General features: G+C 54.8%; 1 protein-coding gene across 11 annotated transcripts in view; it reads left to right on the forward strand.

The window, feature by feature from the left end:
* Positions 1-21237, forward strand: part of RREB1 (ras responsive element binding protein 1) — a 175221-nt gene extending 153984 nt beyond the window's left edge. For 10 of the 11 annotated variants that reach the window (XM_059179186.1, XM_059179189.1, XM_059179185.1 and 7 more), the window contains 4 exons: positions 86-2981; positions 10324-10488; positions 15362-16192; positions 17755-21237. In XM_059179186.1, the coding sequence (XP_059035169.1) occupies positions 86-2981; positions 10324-10488; positions 15362-16192; positions 17755-18272 (4410 nt within the window). In that variant the 3' untranslated portion in view covers positions 18273-21237. The remainder of the gene's footprint in view (positions 1-85; positions 2982-10323; positions 10489-15361; positions 16193-17754) is intronic. The other variant, XM_059179191.1, reaches the window with a different exon arrangement.
* The last annotated feature ends 454 nt before the right edge of the window (positions 21238-21691 follow it).

Below are 21691 nucleotides of genomic sequence, written 5' to 3' on the forward strand. Positions count from 1 at the left end.
AACAGATACCTCCTGCATCTCAGGGTGGTGATTACGTTTAAATCCTCTTTATTCCCTTGCTGTTGCTGACCCGGCTTCCACGCAGGCCTGGTGTGAGACAAACCTGCGAAGGTGCATCAGTGATCAGCACCGTTTCGTCTGCGAGACCTGCGACAAGGCGTTCCCCATGCGCTCCTCCCTCGCCCTGCACAGGCAGACCCACGTCGCCACGGACCAGGGACGGGAAAGGCTGCAGGCCAGGACCCTGCCCGGTGACGCCCCGGACCAGAAGGTCTTCCTGGCCTTCCTGGGCCTGCAGCACACCAAAGACGTCAGGCCTGCCCCCGCTGAGGAGCCGTTGCCGGATGACAACCAAGCAATACAGCTCCAGACACTCAGATGTCAGCTACCTCAGGACCCCGGCTGCACCAGCATGCTGAGTCTATCTCCTTTCGAAGCTGCTTCCCTGGGCGGCTCTCTCACGGTCCTCCCGGCTACCAAGGAGAACATGAAGCACCTGTCCCTGCAGCCCTTCCAGAAGGGCTTCATCATACAGCCTGACAGCAGCATCGTGGTCAAGCCCATCTCCGGCGAGTCCGCCATCGAGCTGGCCGACATCCAGCAGATTCTGAAGATGGCAGCCTCCGCTCCCCCGCAGATCAGTCTTCCGCCTCTATCCAAGGCCCCCGCCGCCCCTCTGCAGGCTATCTTCAAACACATGCCCCCTCTGAAGCCAAAGCCCCTGGTCACCCCGCGGACGGTGGTGGCCACGTCCACGCCCCCGCCTCTCCTCAATGCCCAGCAGGCCTCCCCCGGCTGCATCAGCCCCAGCCTCCCCCCGCCACCCCTGAAGCTCCTCAAAAGCCCCATGGAGGCAGCTTCCAGTGCCCACCTGCTGCCGTCCCAGGCAGGAGCCCAGCCAGACACCGCAGCGCAGCTCTTCCTGCAGCAGCCACGGGCGGACCTGCCGGGCCAGGCCGAGATGAAGACGCAGCTGGAACAAGACAGCATCATCGAGGCCCTGCTGCCCCTGAGCATGGAGGCCAAGATCAAGCAGGAGATAACGGAGGGGGACCTCAAGGCCATCATGACGGGGCCCGGTGGCAAGAAGACGCCAGCCATGCGCAAGGTGCTCTACCCCTGCCGCTTCTGCAACCAGGTGTTCGCCTTCTCCGGGGTGCTGCGCGCGCACGTGCGCTCCCACCTGGGCATCTCGCCGTACCAGTGCAACATCTGCGACTACATCGCCGCCGACAAGGCCGCGCTCATCCGCCACCTGCGCACGCACAGCGGCGAGCGGCCCTACATCTGCAAGATCTGCCACTACCCCTTCACCGTCAAGGCCAACTGCGAGCGGCACCTGCGCAAGAAGCACCTCAAGGCCACGCGCAAGGACATCGAGAAGAACATCGAGTACGTGACCAGCAGCGCCGCGGAGATGGTGGATGCCTTCTGCGCCCCGGACACGGTGTGCCGGCTGTGCGGCGAGGACCTGAAGCACTACCGCGCGCTGCGGATCCACATGCGCACACACTGCGGCCGCGGCCTGGGCGGCTGCCCCAAGGGCCGCAAGCCCTTTGAGTGCAAGGAGTGCAGTGCCGCCTTCTCAGCCAAGCGCAACTGCGTCCACCACATCCTCAAGCAGCACCTGCACGTGCCCGAGCATGACATCGAGAGTTACGTCCTGGCGGCCGATGGCCTGAGCCATGCTGACGCGGCTGCCGAGGCCGCGGGGAGGATGGAGGACGGTGGCGGGACCTTCGGCGACCGGAAGCCCCTGGCTGCCTTCCTGGAGCCGCAGAACGGCTTTCTTCACGGGGCGCCGCAGCCGCTGCCACCCCACATCTCCGTCAAGCTGGAGCCCGCCGGCAACTTCCCGGTGGACTTCAACGAGCCCCTGGACTTTTCCCAGAAGGGCCTGGCCCTGGTCCAGGTGAAGCAGGAGAACATCGCTGGCTTCCTGAGCCCCTCCTCCTCGGCGCCCTATGACTGCTCCCTGGAGCCCATCGACCTGTCCATCCCCAAGAACTTCAGGAAAGGAGACAAGGATACCACCGCTCCCGGGGAAGCCAAGAAGCCAGAGCAGGAACCAGGGAACGGCGAGCAGCCCACTCCCTGTCCTCCACCATGCCCTACCCTGCCAGTGACCTTGGGGCCCAGTGGGATCCTGGAAAAGCCCGGGGCCTCTGCAGCCAGCATTCTGGAAGCCCACGCTCAGCCCTTGCAGGGCTCAGTTCAGCTTGCTGTCCCCATCTACTCCTCCACTCTGGTCAACAGCCCCCCCATCTTGGGCAGTTCCACGCTCATCAGCAGCCCTGCACTGCTGCGGCCGCTGCGCCCCAAGCCCCCACTGCTCTTGCCAAAGCCCCCTGTGACAGAAGAGCTGCCCCCGCTGGCCTCCATCGCCCAGATCATCTCATCGGTGTCCTCAGCCCCCACTTTGCTGAAAGCGAAGGTGGCCGACCTGGGGCCCACGAGCACGGGCAGTAACAGCACAGCCCCAGACGGCTTGGGGAGCACTGTCCCCAGAGCTGCCGCTGCCCCCGCCAACACCACCAGCCCAAAAGAATCCAGCGACCCATCCCCTCCTGCCAACAGCCCGGAGGCGGCCTCACCCACGGAGCAGGGGCCAGTGGGCTTGTCCAAGAAGAGGGGTCGGAAAAAGAGCATGAGGAGCCGGCCCCGCTCCAGCAGCGGCGGGGTGGACCTGGACTCCAGCGGGGAATTTGCCAGCATCGAGAAGATGCTGGCCACGACGGATACCAACAAGTTCAGTCCGTTTCTACAGACTGCAGAGGACAATTCTCAGGATGAGGTGGCCGGAGCCCCCGCAGACCCCCACGGGCCCAGTGACGAGGAGCAGGGCAGCCCTCCTGAAGACAAGCTGCTGAGGGCCAAGCGGAACTCCTACGCCAACTGCCTGCAGAAGATCAACTGTCCCCACTGCCCCCGGGTCTTCCCCTGGGCCAGCTCCCTCCAGAGGCACATGCTCACGCACACTGGTAAGAGGGCCCGCCAGGCCAGGAGCACTACCGCCCAGAGGGGAGGCTGTAGCGTGGCTGGCCTGGGAGAGGGGGACACGGGAGGGGGGCAGGCTCAGAAGCATGGGACCCTTTCCCCACAACCCCATTTCTAGCTTCTCCCTCAGTCTCGGAAGCAGGGGGCTTGCCCGGTGGTGCTGAGAGTTCTTCCCTTTGTGCCCTTGTCACCAGAATCACCTGTCCCCACTGTCTCAGCCTCCGAAGGGCTGCTGGTGAAGGCAGGCATTGCACATCGGTGTTTGGGGATGAAAATGGTCCTGGGCCCGTTGGATCACTGATGTTCACCCGCCTCTTCCCTTAAAGCAGGGTGTAGCAGGATTACCCAGTGACCCACAGGAGCCAGTGAGGGAGAAGTAGAAGTTGGTGTTAAGGGATCAGCCACGGTGGCCTCGCTGCTTTGGCGGCAAAAACTGCTTATCTATTCTGCAGAGCAGCTTTGAACACTGAACGTTCCATGAAGTTCATTTGACTCCATATATTCTTAAAGGGAATACTGTAGGTTTCAGAGTTCTTTTTCATTTCACTAAGGCAATCCCGCCTTCCCAATTATGGGGAAGATCGGTGACAAATAGTGATAGGTTTTTTTTCAAATTTTATTTATACTAAAATCATCAGCTGTTCTTGGAGAAACAGCCAATGTTCAGACGTGGATTGCCGGAAGTATTTTTCAAGTGTTAGTTTCTATATGTTGATTTTTTAAGAGAGCTTGAAGAGGATACATTTTAAGTAATACTTAAAATGTACTGTTCCAGGTGTTTGGAATAGTCACATGACCATACACTCTCCTCTTAATTCTGATTTATTGAATATTTATACAGGGTTTATATCCTTGAACTGAAGGTAAATTGGGTGAGGTCCTTAGTCTTTTGGAGATTACCACATGAATACTAATGTGTAGGACCTGAAACCCAAGAGAGAATTGTATGATACAGGTTTGCCAGATAAAATACTGGATGCCAGTTAACTTTAAATTTCAGATAAAATGCAAATAATTTTTAGGGTAGGTATTTTTCTGTGCAGTATTGGAGATAGACTAAATACTGAATTGTCATTTATCTGAAATTGAGACTGGAGTGTTTTTAGTTGCTAAATCTGGCAACCGTAGTCAGTTACAGGGCGGACCTAGTCAGTTGCAAGGGTTACAAGGCAGATACTGGGAATGAGGTGTGAGCCACGCTCAGTCCCCAAGTGCAAAGGCTTCATTCAGAAGTGGGGGTGTTCATCTCAGAAGCTTCCAAGAAGCCCATAGCAGGCTATTTCTACTAATGAGGGAGGGAGGTCGCCGAGCAGTCCCTGAGAACCGGGGAGGGGAGAGCAAGTGGCAGCGGGGGTCTCTCTGGTCTGGTGGGGCCTCGAATCCAGGACTCTGGTGGCAGCAAGCCAGAAGTGCCTGTCCACAAAAGACTCTACTCTTAAACGGAATTTCTAGATTGGGGAAGTGTATGCTGCATTTTTAGACTGTCCTTTTCATTTGAAACCCTGTAAGCCTGACAAAGTCAAGTCACAGTTCCCCGAAGGAAGCGGTTCAGAAAAGAAAATGCGTGGTAAACAGGCGGTGCCCCTTTCTTGGGGGACCTTGTTTGTCACCTGTAGAGCCTTTGGAGAAGTGAGTAATGGTGTTACCACTCTTCAGAAAGCAGATGGCTCAGTCTGACGGGGCATTTGGCTCTTGCCATGCCCAACCCTCTGCACGCCCTCCCCGCAGCTGGGAGTCCTGTGCTTAGCAGAAAGCGTGCACATTGTCCGTGGGTGAGGCCGCCTACTCCTGGACTTTGTCCTCCCAGCAAACCACCAGTCTCCCTAGGAGGACCGGAGCACCTGGCATTTCCTTCCCAGAGTTGTGTCCACGTCTTGCACGTGTCTGCTGGAAGTTCCCACTTGTGAATGCAATCATTTCAGTCGCCTGGCTTTTGAATGCGTTTAACATCTCGTAGCTTCTGAAAGCAGGCAAGGAACGTGGGAGGTTTGTTGAAGATGGAGTAGGTTGGGGTGGGCGTACATGTCAGCGCATTCTGCCACTTCTTCCTAAGCAGTTCCTGAGCCCTTGGTGACAGGCTGATCTGTGACCCCCTGTCCAACCTTTTCTTATTTCCATGTCTTCCTGCTGCGGGTTTCTGGCTTTGACTTGAGGGGAGCACTCAGGGTTGGTAGAGAGACCTTCCAGAGCTAGTCTTCATGACTGTCCCATGAGGGCGATGTTGTCCACGTCTTGAAGCAAGGAGATGAAGGCTGGGTGACACTGAGTAACAGCGCGTAGTCCTTTGCTGGGTCACGAGTTGGTTGAGCCCAAGTTCAAAGCCAGGGTCACGTTCCCTACAGCTGCCCCACAGTTGGGGAGTGTGGCTGCTGCTTTTCTGTTAGCAGGTACACAGGGCATGTGTCTCCTGCTCTCACGACCTGTCCTGACATGGTCCAGTGCAGAAGGCTGGCGGGGGGGTGGAAAGGAGATGAACATGGAAAAAGCCCCAAATCTTAGCAGTCAGCCCTGATGGTGGCCTCAGGATGGTATTAGCCGCACGCATAGATGCTGTCTTAGCTGGTGCCCCCTGGGCTTCGAGAACTGCCTTTGCTGTCCTCCTGCTTCAGATATCACGGACAGCCTCGGGATCACCTCCATTAAATAATTTTATAGAGCACTTGGCCGTGCCTGGTGCTGTGTTAGAATGTTTCCATCCTCGAGTGTCACGTCTGGACGCAGCCTGGGAAACCATCTGACCTACCCACACTTCCCACAGACTGGTAGAGGCTCTGCTGTTGAAGAATCCCTTAGCTGTGCTTGGGTCCCTGGCTGGCTGGGACGCGTTCCTTCCAGAAACCTTGGAATAAGCCCGGAGGCCCATGTGTTACGCGCCTGGGAGTTAAACAAGCTTCTGAAATGGCCCTGTAAACAAAAAGCATTTTACAGGGAAAAGGCTGCCTTTTTCTTTTTCTTTTCTTTTTTTTTTTTTTGGCAGGGCGTGAGGATAGTGCTAAAGTCTAGCTGTGTTCCAGCCCGAAGCTTCGAGCAGCATCTGGGTTTAGATCACTGTTAGGCAAACCGCGTCTGTGTCTCAAGAGTCCCCTTCCTCCTGACCTCATAGCGGATGCACAGAAGGATCGTAACATCCGTCTGTTGTCTCCTAGACAGGCAGCTCGAGGAGACCGGTGGGGTTGCTGCGGCCCAGGGGCCCATGGCTCAGGTTCTTGGGATCATGTCCGGGAGGAGGCTGGCATCTCCATCCTCTTTCATCGCCCGTGGTGAGCTCTCTCTGCGTGGCTGAGCTCCCTCATTGCGCTCTCTTCCTGGCCTATGTCCTAGTGAGCAAGGACGGTTCCTGGTTCCTTGGCTCCTCTGCCTGAACAGGGTTGCCCTTGAGGAGAGGACAGTCTACTGTCCCTCCCTTGTACCCCTCATTTCGGCCCCAGGCCCAGAGAGTACAGAAAATGCAGTCAGCCCGTTTCCGTTCCTCCTCACCCTCCTCCTCACCTTCCTCCTCACCCTCCTCCTCACCCTCCTCCTCACCCTCCTCCTCATCTTCCTCCTCACCCTCCTCCTCACCTTCCTCCTCACCCTCCTCCTCACCCTCCTCCTCACCTTCCTCCTCACCCTCCTCCTCACCTTCCTCCTCACCCTCCTCCTCACCTTCCTCCTCACCCTCCTCCTCACCCTCCTCCTCACCCTCCTCCTCACCCTCCTCCTCACCTTCCTCCTCACCTTCCTCCTCACCCTCCTCCTCACCCTCCTCCTCACCCTCCTCCTCACCCTCCTCCTCACCCTCCTCCTCACCCTCCTCCTCACCCTCCTCCTCACCTTCCTCCTCACCCTCCTCCTCACCCTCCTCCTCACCCTCCTCCTCACCCTCCTCCTCACCTTCCTCCTCACCCTCCTCCTCACCCTCCTCCTCACCCTCCTCCTCACCCTCCTCCTCACCCTCCTCCTCACCCTCCTCCTCACCTTCCTCCTCACCCTCCTCCTCACCCTCCTCCTCACCCTCCTCCTCACCCTCCTCCTCACCCTCCTCCTCACCCTCCTCCTCACCTTCCTCCTCACCCTCCTCCTCACCCTCCTCCTCACCCTCCTCCTCACCCTCCTCCTCACCCTCCTCCTCACCCTCCTCCTCACCCTCCTCCTCACCCTCCTCCTCACCTTCCTCCTCACCCTCCTCCTCACCCTCCTCCTCACCCTCCTCCTCACCCTCCTCCTCACCCTCCTCCTCACCTTCCTCCTCACCCTCCTCCTCACCCTCCTCCTCACCCTCCTCCTCACCCTCCTCCTCACCCTCCTCCTCACCCTCCTCCTCCTCTACTCCCTTTTCTCCCAAAGTGAAGGGCTCCGGACCCTGGGGTGGCTGAGCCTCCTGCTTCTCCCGCCCCCAGCTCTGACATCTTGGGATTGTCCTGCTTGGTTTTAGTGGCCCTTCTCTGCTAGCCTGCAGTCTTCTGCACCCGTCCTGCCCCTCACCCCGTGGCACATAGGCAGCCGGCGTCCAAGTGTGCAGACGTCCGTGTGGAAAGTGTTCTGGATACCAGTGCTATTTGGCTGCTTCCAGCTTTCTGGAGGGACGGCCTTGGCGGTCTTCGCCCAGCCAGCGAGCGAGAAGCCATCGGAAAGATGTCTGCCGGTGGGAAGCCGAGCGTCGCGCTTCTTCTCGCTGTTTGTTCTTCTGCTCCCGGTGGCCCCAGCGCCTGCCAGTATCAAGAAGTACAGGGTTTCTCTCTTCTCCTGCCTGCTCTCTGGAAGGGAAACTGTCCAGCTGGTGGTTTTCACGGCTCCTGTTGGAGGCGGAGGGGGCGGCCGTAGGTGCAAAAGGACACTCCCCTGGCTATGGGTACATTTAGAAATAAACCCGTGCCAGAGCATGACCTGTGGCAGTGACCCACATAAATGAATTGTGTGTGATACTTTCCATGTAGATTGCCAGTCCCCACGTTTTGGGGAAACCTTTCCGATTAAGAAACACTGGAAGGACTCGTGTTTTCTCTGTGCCTGCATTCCAGAGAGCACACTGCTCTTTAAAATGTGAGACTTAGATGCCAGTCATACGTCCGTGAAAAGAAACGAGTGAGTGAATGAGTGCATACGTGTCAGGCTTTTGCAGTGCGAGGGGATTTCTAAGGGGTTCCTGTTAGTTGTCACTTTGAGAACTCTTCTGACATCATTGGGTTATGATCTGAATTTAGCACAAGAATCTGAATCTTCATCGCGGTGCGTGAACCAGGCTGTCTGAACCCCACTGTAAAATCACAGAGCGCACCATGCAGTGGCAAGGAGCACGGAACCAGTGGTTTTACTTAAAATCAAGAATCCTCCAGTTCCTCGGCAGCCCGGCTTCTGACTGGTCTTGCTCCCAGCTGGGTCTCCCTCTCGTCTGGCCTGACTCAGAAGCTATATGGTACTGGATCTTTGGACGATAAAGTGTTATTTTTTCATGCTTAAAATAAAGACCAAATAATTATGAAAGGTTATGTTTAATTTTTAGAGAAAAGCAAGAATAATTTGAAGTGTACACTGGAAAAAAAAAAAACAAAACCCCAAAACACAACCAGTCTTCATCCAAAAGTGTGACTTTTCTTTCCCCCCCCCAAATGTCATTTGTAAGACTTAGCAGAAAACACTCCCTGAGCTTCATGGAGGGCAACTTGAAAGCAGGCAGTGGGTTCTCCACTTGCTCCTGTAGGTCCCCTGTGGAGTCCTTCAGAGGACAAGTGCCAGGCTTCTGGGTGTCTCCTTCCATGGGCTTTCATGGGCCGGTTCCAGGCATCTGTGTTTGTAAAAGGTTCCAGGGGTGATTTCGAAGCCTCACCCGAAAGGGTCTTGCTGCTTGGAAGGGAAGGGATGGCCCCATGGCCCCCCCCTTTGACGGTTCCTGATGCTGGAACTCCGCGGCAGGTGATGCTGGCAGTGCTGGGCTGCACACCAGCGTGCTCCGTGCGAATGGCGCCCCCTGGAGTTGTGTGGTGCACAGTGCTGCTTTCTTCCTCCCCCTTGTGCTGATAAGGCCCCGCCCCGGGCCCAGGCAGTCCGCTCACAGTGAATGCCGGGCTGGTCACCTGCACACGATGTGGCACCCGTGGGTCGTCCTGGAAGCTGAAGGGCCCTGTGATTGGTGTTCCCGGGGGTTGTGCTGGCTGACTTTGCTGCCAGGTCGTGACTCGTGTTTGCGAGTGGCCATCTCAAGGTTACGAGACTCGCGGGCCGCGCTGCCGCTCGGACGCTGTGTTTGTTAGTACACAGAACCTGTTCCCTGTAAGAGCAGAAACTGGGACCTTAGCACTTGGGGGAAACAGAAGAATCCAGTGATAGGGTGAATGATTTACTGCCGCCTTCTCTTTCCAGAACTTGGGCTCCCCCGATCCCTTGCCTTGGCTCCCACCAGCCCTTCTCCGCCTTCCCTCCTCACCCCTGCTTTCCCTGCACCTCCAGCCACACAAGCACAGGACCAGCTACAGAGGAGGCGGGTCTGTGTTTTGACGTATTATCTGTACAGTACAAAAGGAATCAAAATGGAAGGTTAAGACAGGCAGGGCAGAGCAGAGAACCCCTCTCTCAAGAGTTGCCCCATGGTGGGGTAGGGCTGAACCTAGGCCCTGCTCAGCCACGTCTCTGCAGGCAGGTGTGTGGCCCGGAGCCCCTCATCTCCTAACACAGACTCGGTCCTGTGTGGGTCACGAGGAACCTTTAATGGAAGGAGCAGGCCTCCTCCACCTTACCGCTGGGACTGCAGTGAGCTCGGGCAGAGGTCCCCGTAGGACTGTGTCAGCAAGTCAGACAGGAAAGCACGTTTCCCTGCTTTGGGGCCACTGCAGGCAGCCACATCCCCCTGGGCCGGGGATAGGGGAATGGCTCCCAGGGACATCCCGGGCTTCCAGACACCAGTTGAATTTCCCAGCGTCAGAAGTCCTTGCCATGCCAGAAATGACCGAGAGGTGGCTTCTCTTTGTGACAGATCAGACGTTCTCTCAAATCCCTTTCCTCTCTCTTTTTTGTTACTATTATTAAGATTTTGAATGGTAATACTGTTGTTTTAAACGTCTTGGTTTCATTGTTAATGTTTAGCATTTTGAAGACAAAACCTTCATTCCACTTCATTCAGGATAAGAGAAGATACCACTTGAGCTGTTACTATTACCAGTGGTTTTTTTTTTTTTTTAGAGAGAGAGAGTGTGTGTGTGTGTGTGTGTGTGTGTGTGTGTGTTGAAAGGAAGGGGTGGACTGGGGATGGGGAACAAATGCCAGTTATCCCAGGAGAATGAATGGAAAGCGACTTTCCTTTTTCGTTGCAGTAGAAAGCCAGATAAATATATATTTTTTTTCCTGCTTCAGGTCAGAAACCCTTCCCTTGTCAAAAATGCGATGCCTTCTTTTCTACCAAATCTAACTGTGAACGCCACCAGTTGCGCAAACACGGAGTTACCAACTGTTCCCTGAGAAGAAACGGGCTTATCCCCCAGTCAAAAGAGAGTGATGTTGGACCCCATGATAGCACAGGTAGTGCTTCCGGGTGACGGAGAGAAGAGGGACAGAGGAGGGCCGCTCCCAGAGCTCTGGCAGCGTGGTAGCGAGCCCCAGCCGTGCAAGCGTCGGGGGCTGCCTTTCCCATTTCTCTGTAGGACTCGGCTGGCCGTCCCCAGCGGCGGGCCCCACGGAGGACTGGGAGCCGGCAGTAGGCGGGGGCCTGGGGAGACATGGACATGCCCCAGATCGCTTTCCTGGGCCACTAGGGAAGATCTGTGGCCCTCCCAGCAGACCCCCCTGTTCCTGCCGTGGGGCCCCTCCGGAGGTGGGAGCTCAGCTTTGGGGGTGCAGCTCTAGCTCTCGGTAGGATCAAATTTAAAAAGGATATGAAACCCTACTGGCTTTGGGTGTTGTTTCCTCAAAGCCCAGCCTCTGCCGCATCCTACAGAGTGGGGGACGGGCTCCTGCTGCTGTCAGGGTATTCCAGGAAGTAGTGATGCCAGCCCTCCGCAGGGGAGGGGCGAGTGGGGAGGGGGTGTTTTTCTCTTCAGTAACTCTCCTGCCAGTAAAAAACTTTGTCTTGTTTGAAAAAGCACTCTGCATGTCCTTTCTTTAATCACATCTCTGCTTGACCTGAATCCGGGTATTATTCTCGTGTGCTGATATGTGCTTCCTTCCTCCAGCCCCTACAGAGCAATTAACGGCTGCTCAATGCGTCTCCTGGCACCTTTTTTTTTTCCTTACAGCTTTTGTATTCACTCCTGTCCTCTATTCAGTACATTTTGGCATCTCCAAGTGCTAGGGTTCTGCGTCTCCCACCACCCCCCAAACAGATCAGAAAATCGGCTGCTGTGGGTTCCCTGTATACATGACTAGTTAGCTGGCTGTGGGTTCGTTACAGCTATGGATTCAGTTCTGCAGATCTCGAAAGCTTGACATTTCCCCATTTCTCGAGGCCAGAGTGGGTCTCCCCAGAGGCTTTGGTCCAGGGGGATCATTGTATCCTGTGCTTCTTTCCCTCAGATATGGGTGAGGGTGGGGAGCTATGTTGTCTGGGGGCCCCCTCCTTTTTCCCCAGCCCCCTTGTCCTTATCTGAGTTCCAGGGGGAGAGGGACGCATCTGAATGGGTAGCATTTCCAGGAAGAGCAATTGATTCCAGACCCTCTGCTTTTCCGCCGTGCCTTCCCCCAAGCCCTTGTGAAACAAGCCAGTCCCTGAACTGCCAGGCCCTTTGGTTAAGATCAAACCCTCTGAGGGTGTAAAAATGTAAGCCAGTTTGCCACTTCCTCCCCCCAGCTTCCATTTCTACATAATTGGCCGGCATCTTTGGGTAAAGAAAGATACGGAACCTTGGAGCCCCGTGAGCCAGAGATCAACTGTTCCATCCCCAGGAAACCCACAGCGATCCTGGCGGAACTCGAATTTGCTGCAGACGATCACTCTTAGTGTTTAACAGCTGGCTGCTGTAGTCACCTGGTAGCCCCAGACACTTCCTCGAAGCCTGGCTTAAGAAGCAGCTGTGTGATTTTACCCGTAGTGGTCCCAAAAGAGAGAAAGCAGTGGATAACTGAGGGCAAGGGGCACCCAGCGGAAGTTTCCCAGGGTGGCCGGCAAGTAAGTACCAAGTGATGAATGCTCATTTTGCATTCAGCTTCTTGAGCCTATGGAAGAGCCCAGAACCAGGCCTCCTGCCAACATCTGGGGGTGCGGGCAACTGTGGGAGCCTGCAGACACAAAAAGCTAATCAGAACATACATCTTAGCTTCAGTTCACCAGATTTTACATTGTGGGTGTATTTGTTTTTTAAATTTGCAGTTACATGAGTTCTGTTTTGCCAAACCCTGTCAGAGCCCCACCGCTGCCCGGTCCTGGACGTTATATAGGGTTTCTTTAAGGACAAAGCCTCTGGAAAAAGAAAATTCACTGAAAGCTGTAATGTGAAACCAGTGAAGAGAAAATAAATGTTTGGTTTCGTTGTGGTCACAATTCATACATAGTAAGGAAGCGGGGGACAAAGAGGTCAGGGAGGTTCAGTGCTTTCAGGGAGAGTCGCACACCCAAGTGAGCATGGCAGGGGTGTGGGGTGAAGCTTGCTTTCAGGGCTCCCTCCCATAAAAGTGAGGCTTTAGAGGAAGACCATTTAAAAAAGGGGGGGGGGGCAGGAAATGACCAAGGAAGTTCTTGAGGGGTATTTTAGGTTTATATGCCTAGCTTCGAGTCCCTAGACATGTTTTTATAATGTAAGTCTGACTTTTTTAATCATGTAAGTTCTTTAAAGAAAATACACCCTGGATTTCCCCCCCTCCACCCAGAGGAATGCCAGCAGTGCTACGAAGAGGCAGCTTGGGCTTAAAGGGGCACATTGGTCCTTGAACTAAAGCTCTCTGTTCACTTTCTCGTGGGCAGAGAGGTTCCCTGGCCCACTTTGTCTTTGGGGGTCCTTGTGGTTCTTCAGGTGATGCCTGTGAGAGCCTTCCTATCTGTGGGCACCTGCGCTTGACCTTCTAAGTCAGCGGAAACGTGGACGTTTTTATATTGCTCCTCAAGGGTGGCTGGCCTTACCAGCCAGGAGCCCCCTGCCTGCGCGCACAGGAAATGCTTCTGGGGAGGCCAGACGCAGACAGTAGCTTCCTCAACAGCTGTGCCCCTGGCCAGGCCGATTGGGTGTTTAGATTGGTAGTTGGTCACATCAGCTGAGGAACATGGAACTGCTAGGAAGCAACAGGTAGTTCTTTGTCAAGCTGACCGGAGAGTCTCCACTCTCCCTGTAGGAGCAGCGGTGGGTTTATTACAGTGGTGCACGCTGGATTCCTGCCTCCTCACACAGTTTTTCTTAGGTGTAGCATCACGAATGAGGGGATGGCTAGGGACAGAGAGGTTACCAGTTAAGATAGGTGGCATTGCTCAGAAAAACCATCTGTTGTACTACCTGCATTCGAAGGTGTAGGCGGTTGAAGAAGGTGGGAACGAAATAGGACCTGGCGTTAGAAGTTGGATATTCATGAAAGGAGAAGAGACTAAGTCTACAGTTGCCAAGAGTCCCTTAATAAAAATTGGTTGGAGTTGCTAGAACGTCAAGGGTGCAGGCTGCCCTGTTAAAAGTCTCCCCCTAGTGGAAGTTTGGTAGAGCACAGCCAAGCCCTCTTTTGTTCACCAGAGGAAGTGAGCTGGCCTTTTATGCGATTGAGGGTGAGCTCTCCATTATCCACGCTGAGGAGGGGCCCAAATGTGAGAACAATCTGATATTAGCGTATATACTTGGGTTGAGTTTCAGAATTCATCACGATTTTTTTTAAGATGTCTTAAATATGTTCTGCTATGGTGAACTTGAAAACCCATGTTCTTTGGTGAAAAAAAAAAAAGAAAAATAGCCTGGAATATACTGGGACAAATAGGAAGTAATCAGAGATTAAGATTTTTCTTTTAAGAAACTGAGCATTCTATCCTTTTTTTTTTTTAATGGACTTTATGCCAAAATTCATTTAGTAGATGCTCCCTTTTGGGATGATTCAAGAAAATGAATGTATAGTTTTTTTGTAGAGTAAGGCGTAGATGTTGGTGTGTATATCTCAGGAGTCTTCTTTAAACTTTTTGGATAATTTATAAAAATCATTTATTAACACATGGAAGTGTAGATGGTTGTGGATAAGCCCAAAGCGCCAGACAGGTATGGCCATGGCCACGGGACGGCCAGCTCCTTCACCCCCAGCTGCAGGACCGCCTTGATGGCAAAGAATCGATCAGGTGACTCAGACTGATGGGCACAGGCGGACATGGTGACCTGTCCAATCCCATATGTGAGGGGCCGCTTAGGTGCCCAGATCCGCTGGCTTGGGGACTGTAATCAGAGATCCGCACAAGGAGGGAGGTACATCCGACCTAAGTGTCTCGAAACCATGGGTTTTGCCAGCCCGATGTGGGAAGAGTTTCTGATCCCTGCAGTAGTAAGTTGGCCATTGGCTCGATAATTAAATAGTTCTCAGCAGAGAGCTTCAGGGCCTTAGCATGTAATGAAGAAGCTGTTAAGACCTCATTCAACCTGAGTGAAGAGAAGACGGTGCTTCTGATAAATTCTGTTGTCCGTTCTGCGTCACTGGTGCTGCCACAGTGCCATCCCTTAAGGTCATTAAAAACTGGCAGACTTTCCGCATTTCATTTTGCTGTGGAGCGTGGACAGGTAGGAGCAGATGGAGAGCTAGGAGAGGGTTCCCTTCTCTTCGTGGGGTCCTCACGGGAGTGAGGAGGCCCGCAGGTGTGCACTCAGCTCCTTTTATGCCTTGGAACTCTGGGAATTAGCCGGCAGGCAAGAGCGCCTCTACCATTGCACAGAATCCATGCTTTGGGCCAGATTCTGTGAGACGCTCATCAGGTACTGTGTTCTGGGAGTGGGCCTATGTATGTTGCATGTTTGTATGATCTCTCTGCACTGGAAAAATAACTTTGACAGCTCCGCTTCCTCAATCTTCCTAGTGCTGCGAGCCTCTTGAATGCACCAGCTGTCCTCTCTCGCAGGTCCTTCTGTCTGTGCTGCCCTGAGTCGCTCACACCTTCCTGGGGGCCTGAGCATCCCTGTGTGTGGCAGTGGAGGGCTCTGGGCACTGCTACTGGGACGGGGGGGGGGGGGGGGGGAATAGCGGGGGAGGGCCCAGCTCTGAGAACAGCTGGTCTCTCGACTCTAACACGTGTGTATGTGGAGGGTCCTTTTGCCTTTTGTAAATAAACCCAGGCTCACCACGACCTTCCAGGGATGTGAGTGGGAACAAGGATTGGGGGGAAGAGGCATCCTTGCTGGGGTTGGCACACGGGCTTGGGGGCCGGGTCCAGCTGAGAGTCCCGATGGGGCTCCTGGAAGGGAGTATTGGGTGTCCTCGGCCTCAGCCTGTGCCCCTGTGCTCGCTCCCGCAGATAGCCAGTCGGACGCAGAGACACCAGCGGCGGGCGGTGAAGTGCTGGACCTCACCTCCCGCGAGAAAGAGCAGCCTGCGGCCGACGGAGCCCCTGCGCCCGACGAGGTCCAGGAGGAGCTCCGCGCAGAGGAAGTGCCGCAGGGCCCGGCCGCACTGCCCGGGGTGGGGGATGAGCAGGACGTGGGGGAGAGCCAGGAGCACGAGGACAAGCACGGTGTGGAGGAGAGGGATGACGCAGACGGCCCGGAGGAAGACACCGTGAGCAACAAGAGCCTGGACCTCAACCTCGCCAGTCGGCTGATGGGCTTCAAGCTGGCCGAGGGCGACGCGGGCGCCGCGGGCAGCGGGGGCCCCACCCAGCAGGACCAGAAGCACTCCTGCGACGTCTGCGGCAAGAGCTTCAAGTTCCAGGGGACCCTGAGCCGCCACAGGAAGGCCCACGGCCGCGAGGAGCCCCGGGAGGATGGCCCAGGCACCAGCGGAGCAGGGGCTGCCGAGGACCCGCTGCCCGGCCCGGCCGCTGCCCCCGCGCCCGAGCCGGAGGAGAAGCCCGCTCACCCCTCGGAGGAGCCCCCTGCGGAGGGGGTGGCCTCGTCGTCATCAGAAGCCTCAGGGGACAGGCAGGGCGAGGAGGCGGAGGGCACCTCGGACGGGGAGAGCGTGGCCGAGAAGAAGTCCTCGGAGAAGAGTGACGACGACAAGAAGCCAAAGACAGACTCCCCGAGAAGCGCGGCCAGCAAGGCCGACAAGAGGAAGAAGGTGTGCAGCGTGTGCAACAAGAGGTTCTGGTCCCTGCAGGACCTGACGCGGCACATGAGGTCCCACACAGGTGAGGGCACGGGGCAGGGGTCGGGGGCGCTTTGCTGGTTTGGGCTCGGCCTGTAGGCTCCGCTTCCCCCGAAGCAGCGAGACCGAGGCCTGGCCGCAGCGTGCGCGTGGGCCGATGAAGCCACGTGAACTCGGAATTGAGCGGGGGTTCTCTTCCAGTCGGAGTACACTAGCGGCAGGGCGGCCCCTCAGCAGGGGTCGTTTGAGAGCCTTTTGGGCAGTCCTTTAAGCCATCTTCCTAGCTCTGGACCGGGGATGAGGGTTGCCCTGTCCCATAGAAGCATCTAGAAGAACATGGGCGTTGGGCGTTTGGGGCCCATGCTGGGAAGGACTGGGGGTGTGGCCTGGGGAGTGGGCAGTGGGGACCGGGGCTCAGCGGTGCTGTGCGGGAGGCTCCCGGGCTTGGCTCTCAGCAGGTGGAAGTTGGCTGCGCATGCGCACAGCAAGGGCCTTCGCCTTTCCCGGCTGTGCGGCAGCCGGTCTGACTGACGTCACTGAACTGGAGCTACACGGGCGTGTCAGGGCGGCCGTGTTCCACGCGTGTCCTCGCCCCTTCTGGAGCTCGCCGTCTACAGTCCCTGAAGTGGGGCCATTTTTTTGGTAGAAAGGACAAGACCTGGATATTACTAACAAAACCAAAAGATTTAAACCTATCCCACCCGCCCCCTCCAAAAAGAAGCCCCTAGAGCCTGCACCCTGGTCTGGGCTTTCCTCCTGCCCCTCCCCAGGCAGCCACGGTGCGCACATTCTTCCGGCTCGCTGCTCCAGCCGCCGCTGGGGGATTTGGAGGGCTCCGTGCTTGGCTCCTAGCGGAGAGATATTCTTGGGCCCCTGGCAGGTGGTACTCTCAGCTGCTCTCAGCGCAGTATTTGTGAGCAAGAGGGAAAGCCCCAGCTGCTCTAGATCAGAACACAGAGTATCTGGTGCCTTTGACTGGGGAGGTGCCGCTGTCATGTGCAAGCCACAGAAGTGGTGCCCTCTCCCCGCAAGAGGGACCCCGCTGCTGTCCTCCCCCGAGATTCTTTTCAGGCCAGTCTGGGTGTCCAGGAGGCTTCCCCCTGGGGACCTTGGTTCCTGCATCAGTATGTTAATGACCTAGTTAGATGGAGCACCTGGGTGGCTCAATTGTTAAGCGTCTGCCTTTGGCTCAGGTCATGATCCCAGAGTCCTGGGATCCAGCCCAGCCTCAGGCTCCCTGCTCAGTGGGAAGCCTGCTTCTCCCTCTCTTACTTTCCCTGCTTGTATTTCCTTTCTTGCTGTGTTTCTTTCTGTCAAATAAATAAAATCTTAAAAAATAAAAAAATAAAAAAAATTTAAACCTAGTGGAAAAGGTGGAAGGGAGAGAGAAGCTGAGGGTGGCCCCTTGCATTTCTGCTTCCTTATTTTCCAGTTCAGAAAAAGAGAATGGTTTCCCCTGGGCCAGGGGGTGAGGGGTGGTGGTGCCTCCTGCTGCCCGCTGCTCCCGTGCCTGCTTACATGGCTGCTGCTCTCATGTAGGACAGAGAGCTGGATTCTGCTAGCCTTACTATTAACAGACACCACTTCTTTCTCCCACCGCTCCAGGAGAAAGGCCATACAAGTGTCAGACCTGTGAGCGAACCTTCACCCTGAAGCATAGCCTGGTTCGCCATCAGCGGGTCCACCAGAAAGCCAGGCACGCCAAGCAGCACGGGAAGGACAGCGACAAGGAGGAGCGGGGTGAGGAGGACAGTGAGAGCGAGTCTACCCACAGCGGCAACAACCCCGTCTCAGAAAACGAGGCTGACTCGGGTCCACCGGCCAGCAACCACGTGGCTGTCACCCGGAGCCGAAAGGAGAGTCTGGCCAGTGCCACCAAGGATCCCAGCCGCAGGGAGGAACGGGCAGCAGGTCGGACGGCAGGTGCCTGCCAGGCTGAAGCTGGCAGGAGTGCTCCCAAGGCCGCTCCAGGGGGCAGCCCCAAGGGGCAAGCGTCTCTGGGTGACCCTGACCCAGAGAGCCCAGCGGCCCTCGTGGAGGCCCTGCCAGAGCTACAAGGCAAGGGGCCCGCCCACCCCACCCTGGCCGCCGACGGTGCCTCGCCACTCCTGGGGATAGAATGACAGCCCATCACGTCCCCCCACCAGCACACAGACGAAAGCCAGCAGAGCAAAGTGTCCTGAATCTGTATTTCATGAGGTTTCCTCAGTGCCCTTCAGCTGTCGGGGAGTGAGAGAGAGAAAGAGAGAGACAGACAGACAGACGGACGAGAGGGAGTGGGCCGTCTTGGCCGGTGCCATAGCCTTACATCTCCGTGCAAGAGACTCCGCACGCACACTTCCGGTGCCTTAAGTACTCACCAGTCCTTCAGTGTCAGCCTGGGCGTGTGTGTCTCCAAAATGACTTTTTGAAACAAAGCATATATTTTAATGAATTTCTTGGAGAGGACCTTTTCATTTAAGCATTAACGTTACCTTCTGTATTGGTGTGTGTGAGCTTGTTCTTGCAAATCTGTGATAGTAACGTACGTTCTGTGAGCTGGAAACAGAAGAAAAAAAATTTGTCCTTGGATACCCATAACCAATAACTGGAAGAAGATGATGTGAATTTCATGTAAATTGCCAGAGGATATGTGGATAAGATGTTCCTTTTTTCTCAAATAGACCTTTTTCTCGTTCTGTTTGCTACATGGTGGAGCTGTAATTTGGGCCTCCATATGGCGGGATGTGGTTGATGAAGGTTTCCAGTTGAGCGCCAGCCAGAACCGGGGAAGATTCTAGCCTCAACCTTGTACGTGTTTTCAGCGTTAGACATGGTATTACTGTTCAAGTTTCAAGACCTCTGTTCTTAACTTCCAGAGGAGAGTTACGCTGGCAACTTTAACCTATGGAGAACGTGCACAGATGTCCTGTATCTGATTTCCCCCATGTTTGGTATATGTATTATTAATATTATTATTATTATTATTATTATTTCATCAGTTTGCTGGTCTCTGCAGTCAGCAGAAACAAATGGGCAATATTTGTCCGGGGAGACCTGGGCTGCCCCTGGGTCCCGGTGTGGGCATCTGCCCGCAGCTTTCCTTGCCCCCCCCCCCCCCCCCCGCCGGGTGGTAGCTCTTCTACTGTACTTAGACAAGCCTTTCTTCCGTGACTGCAGAGTCCAGCGGGGGCCGGGAGCGGTCCTCCCGCACGGGCCGGCCGGAGAGCAGCTCAGAGAGGGGAGAGCGAGGGGGCACGTGCCCGGGGCTTCCAAGGAAGCCAGGCAGCAAGGAGACCCGTCCCTCCCCGGTCTCCCTGCCAAACTGGGCCGAAGCCTTACCCGCCTGTGCTACTGTCGTTTGCAAAGCGAGGAAGTACTTCTACTACTACTGGTAATAAAACTGCACGTGCAAGATTGGAAGATGAAAAATAGATTTGTATTTACCTTCCTGTGACGTGGGGTTGGTGCTTGAAGCGAAACATGCTATTTCTGGTGTTCCTGAAATAGCGTGAACCCTGGGTGCGAAAAGGCAGGATTTTTTTTTTTTTCCACGAGCATCCCATGCGGGCCATAGAATTCCCTCACTGTAGCCGCCAGCAGTGATGAGAGACGTTTCCCTACTGTAGCTGATTTTGTGTTCAGCGTCCTGCCCCTCCGCCAAGACCTCTAGGGCGCCCGACCCACTAGCCCTCCCCTGGCCACCCCTGCCCCCGCACCCCAGCCCCTTCTGATCCCCGAGGAGTCTTCCCCCTCCGCTTCCACTCACCAACGCAGACACACACACCTTTATCTCCTCCGCTTCCTTCCCAACTCCTCCATTTTGGGGGGCCAAAATCCCAACTGCCCAGACTTCAAAGGAAGCTATTTTTCTCTTGGGATTATTACTTGTGATCTCTTTGCATGTGAAAGGAAAAAGGTCGAGGTATCTATGACTTGTAACTGTACTGGGGATGCCTGAACCCGAGGTGTGACTGACTCTAGAGGGCCACAGATCAGAACCAAGGATCTCCCGTTACCCCTTCACACCCAGTGTGGTTTGCGTAGTTCCAATGCCTGTTCACGCATCCCTTCATTTTTTTTTTTTTTTAAATGACCATTGTTATTGTTACCGTTGTTGTCACTATTTGGGGTATCTCGTGTTTTGTTTCTCTCTGCAACTCTCCACACTAAAACTCGCGACTCTGTGGAGGGAAGCCATGACTGAGCGCTACGCTGTGGTGAGATGTAGCAGGAATGGGCCCGGCCGCGCAGCCGGGGGCCACAGCTCGCAATAATCACTATTGATTTAAAGCTTTATTTAGCCTCCATCTGTACCCTCGTAGTCGATAAGGTCTTGCCACATTTTATTAGTGAGATTGAGAAGTGTATTATTTGTTTGTTTTGCTCTCCCCTCCCCCAATATTAAACTGTGAAATTTGTGATTTGTTTAAACTCTGGGTGAATCATAGTTTAGTTTGCATGTCCAGTTAATTTGTTTCTATACAATTTGTTTGATTCTCTTTCTCCTTCTCTCAGGGCTTTTACAAAAAAAAAAAATAGTATATATATATATATATATATATATATCTCCATATATATATATATGGATCTTCTGAAAAGTTTTTTGAGGTGCAAGTTTTTCTCTTGTTTTTCTCTTTGATTTATGGACACAATGCTGAGATTCAATCACTACATGAAACTCCCGGCTGTGAAAACAGAATATAAAACCTAGGGCTGTTTCCCACACGGCCCCGGGGGGAAGCTATGCGACAGTCGGGGGCCGGTTTCAGAAAGATGCACCATCCCTTCCACCTGTCCGTCTCTGTCCTCTCTTTCCTCAAGAAGGAAGTTGATCCCAGTGATTTCAGCCCATGCATTAAACAGGAAACAATAATAAATGTGTAGAATTCATATTTTTCTAAAGGGAACTTAACTGCTGCTCCGTGTTATGTACAAAACCGGTTTATGCCACAGGAACAGAATCACAAGTTTGGTTTTGGTACTTTTTGTTCCTCTTTGTATTCAGTTGTATAGTACTTCCAAATTCAGAATGAGAAGAAAAGCTGTTCTGTATCAAACCATCTAAGCAATAAATGTTATATTTTAAAAATGGCAGATTGCCGGTCACATGGCCGTCCTGTGATTTGCTGTCACCCTGCCAGCGTGTCCTTGCCTCTTGCCCGTGCGGGACAGGCCACTGACCTCTGGGGCCATCAGGGGAACCGCGTGCCTGCTCCCTGACCCAGGAGGTGACGAGACTGCTGCTTTAGCGACGGCTAAAGCCAGGAAATGGGTCTTCTGGGCCGCACCTCCTGGGGTGTCCACACCAGGTAGAAGGGGTTGCATTGCCCCCGGGCGCAGGAGAACCCACGCAGATGGGAGGTCTGTCGTTGTAAAGTCACAAATGGGCAAAGGCTCGAAACTTCAAAGCCGGGACTCAGCAGCTCCGGAGGGAGCTGTGTTTGGGGCGAGGTAACTGTAGACAGGGCTTCAAATGCACTGACTGCGCTGTGGGTCTAAGCCCCAGGTCACGGCAGAATGAGTTACAGTGCTCTGGTCTGTAAGGACTCCCTCACCTCCA

Source organism: Mustela lutreola, chromosome 6 (genome assembly GCF_030435805.1).
Source record: "Mustela lutreola isolate mMusLut2 chromosome 6, mMusLut2.pri, whole genome shotgun sequence".
Lineage (NCBI taxonomy): Eukaryota > Metazoa > Chordata > Mammalia > Carnivora > Mustelidae > Mustela > Mustela lutreola.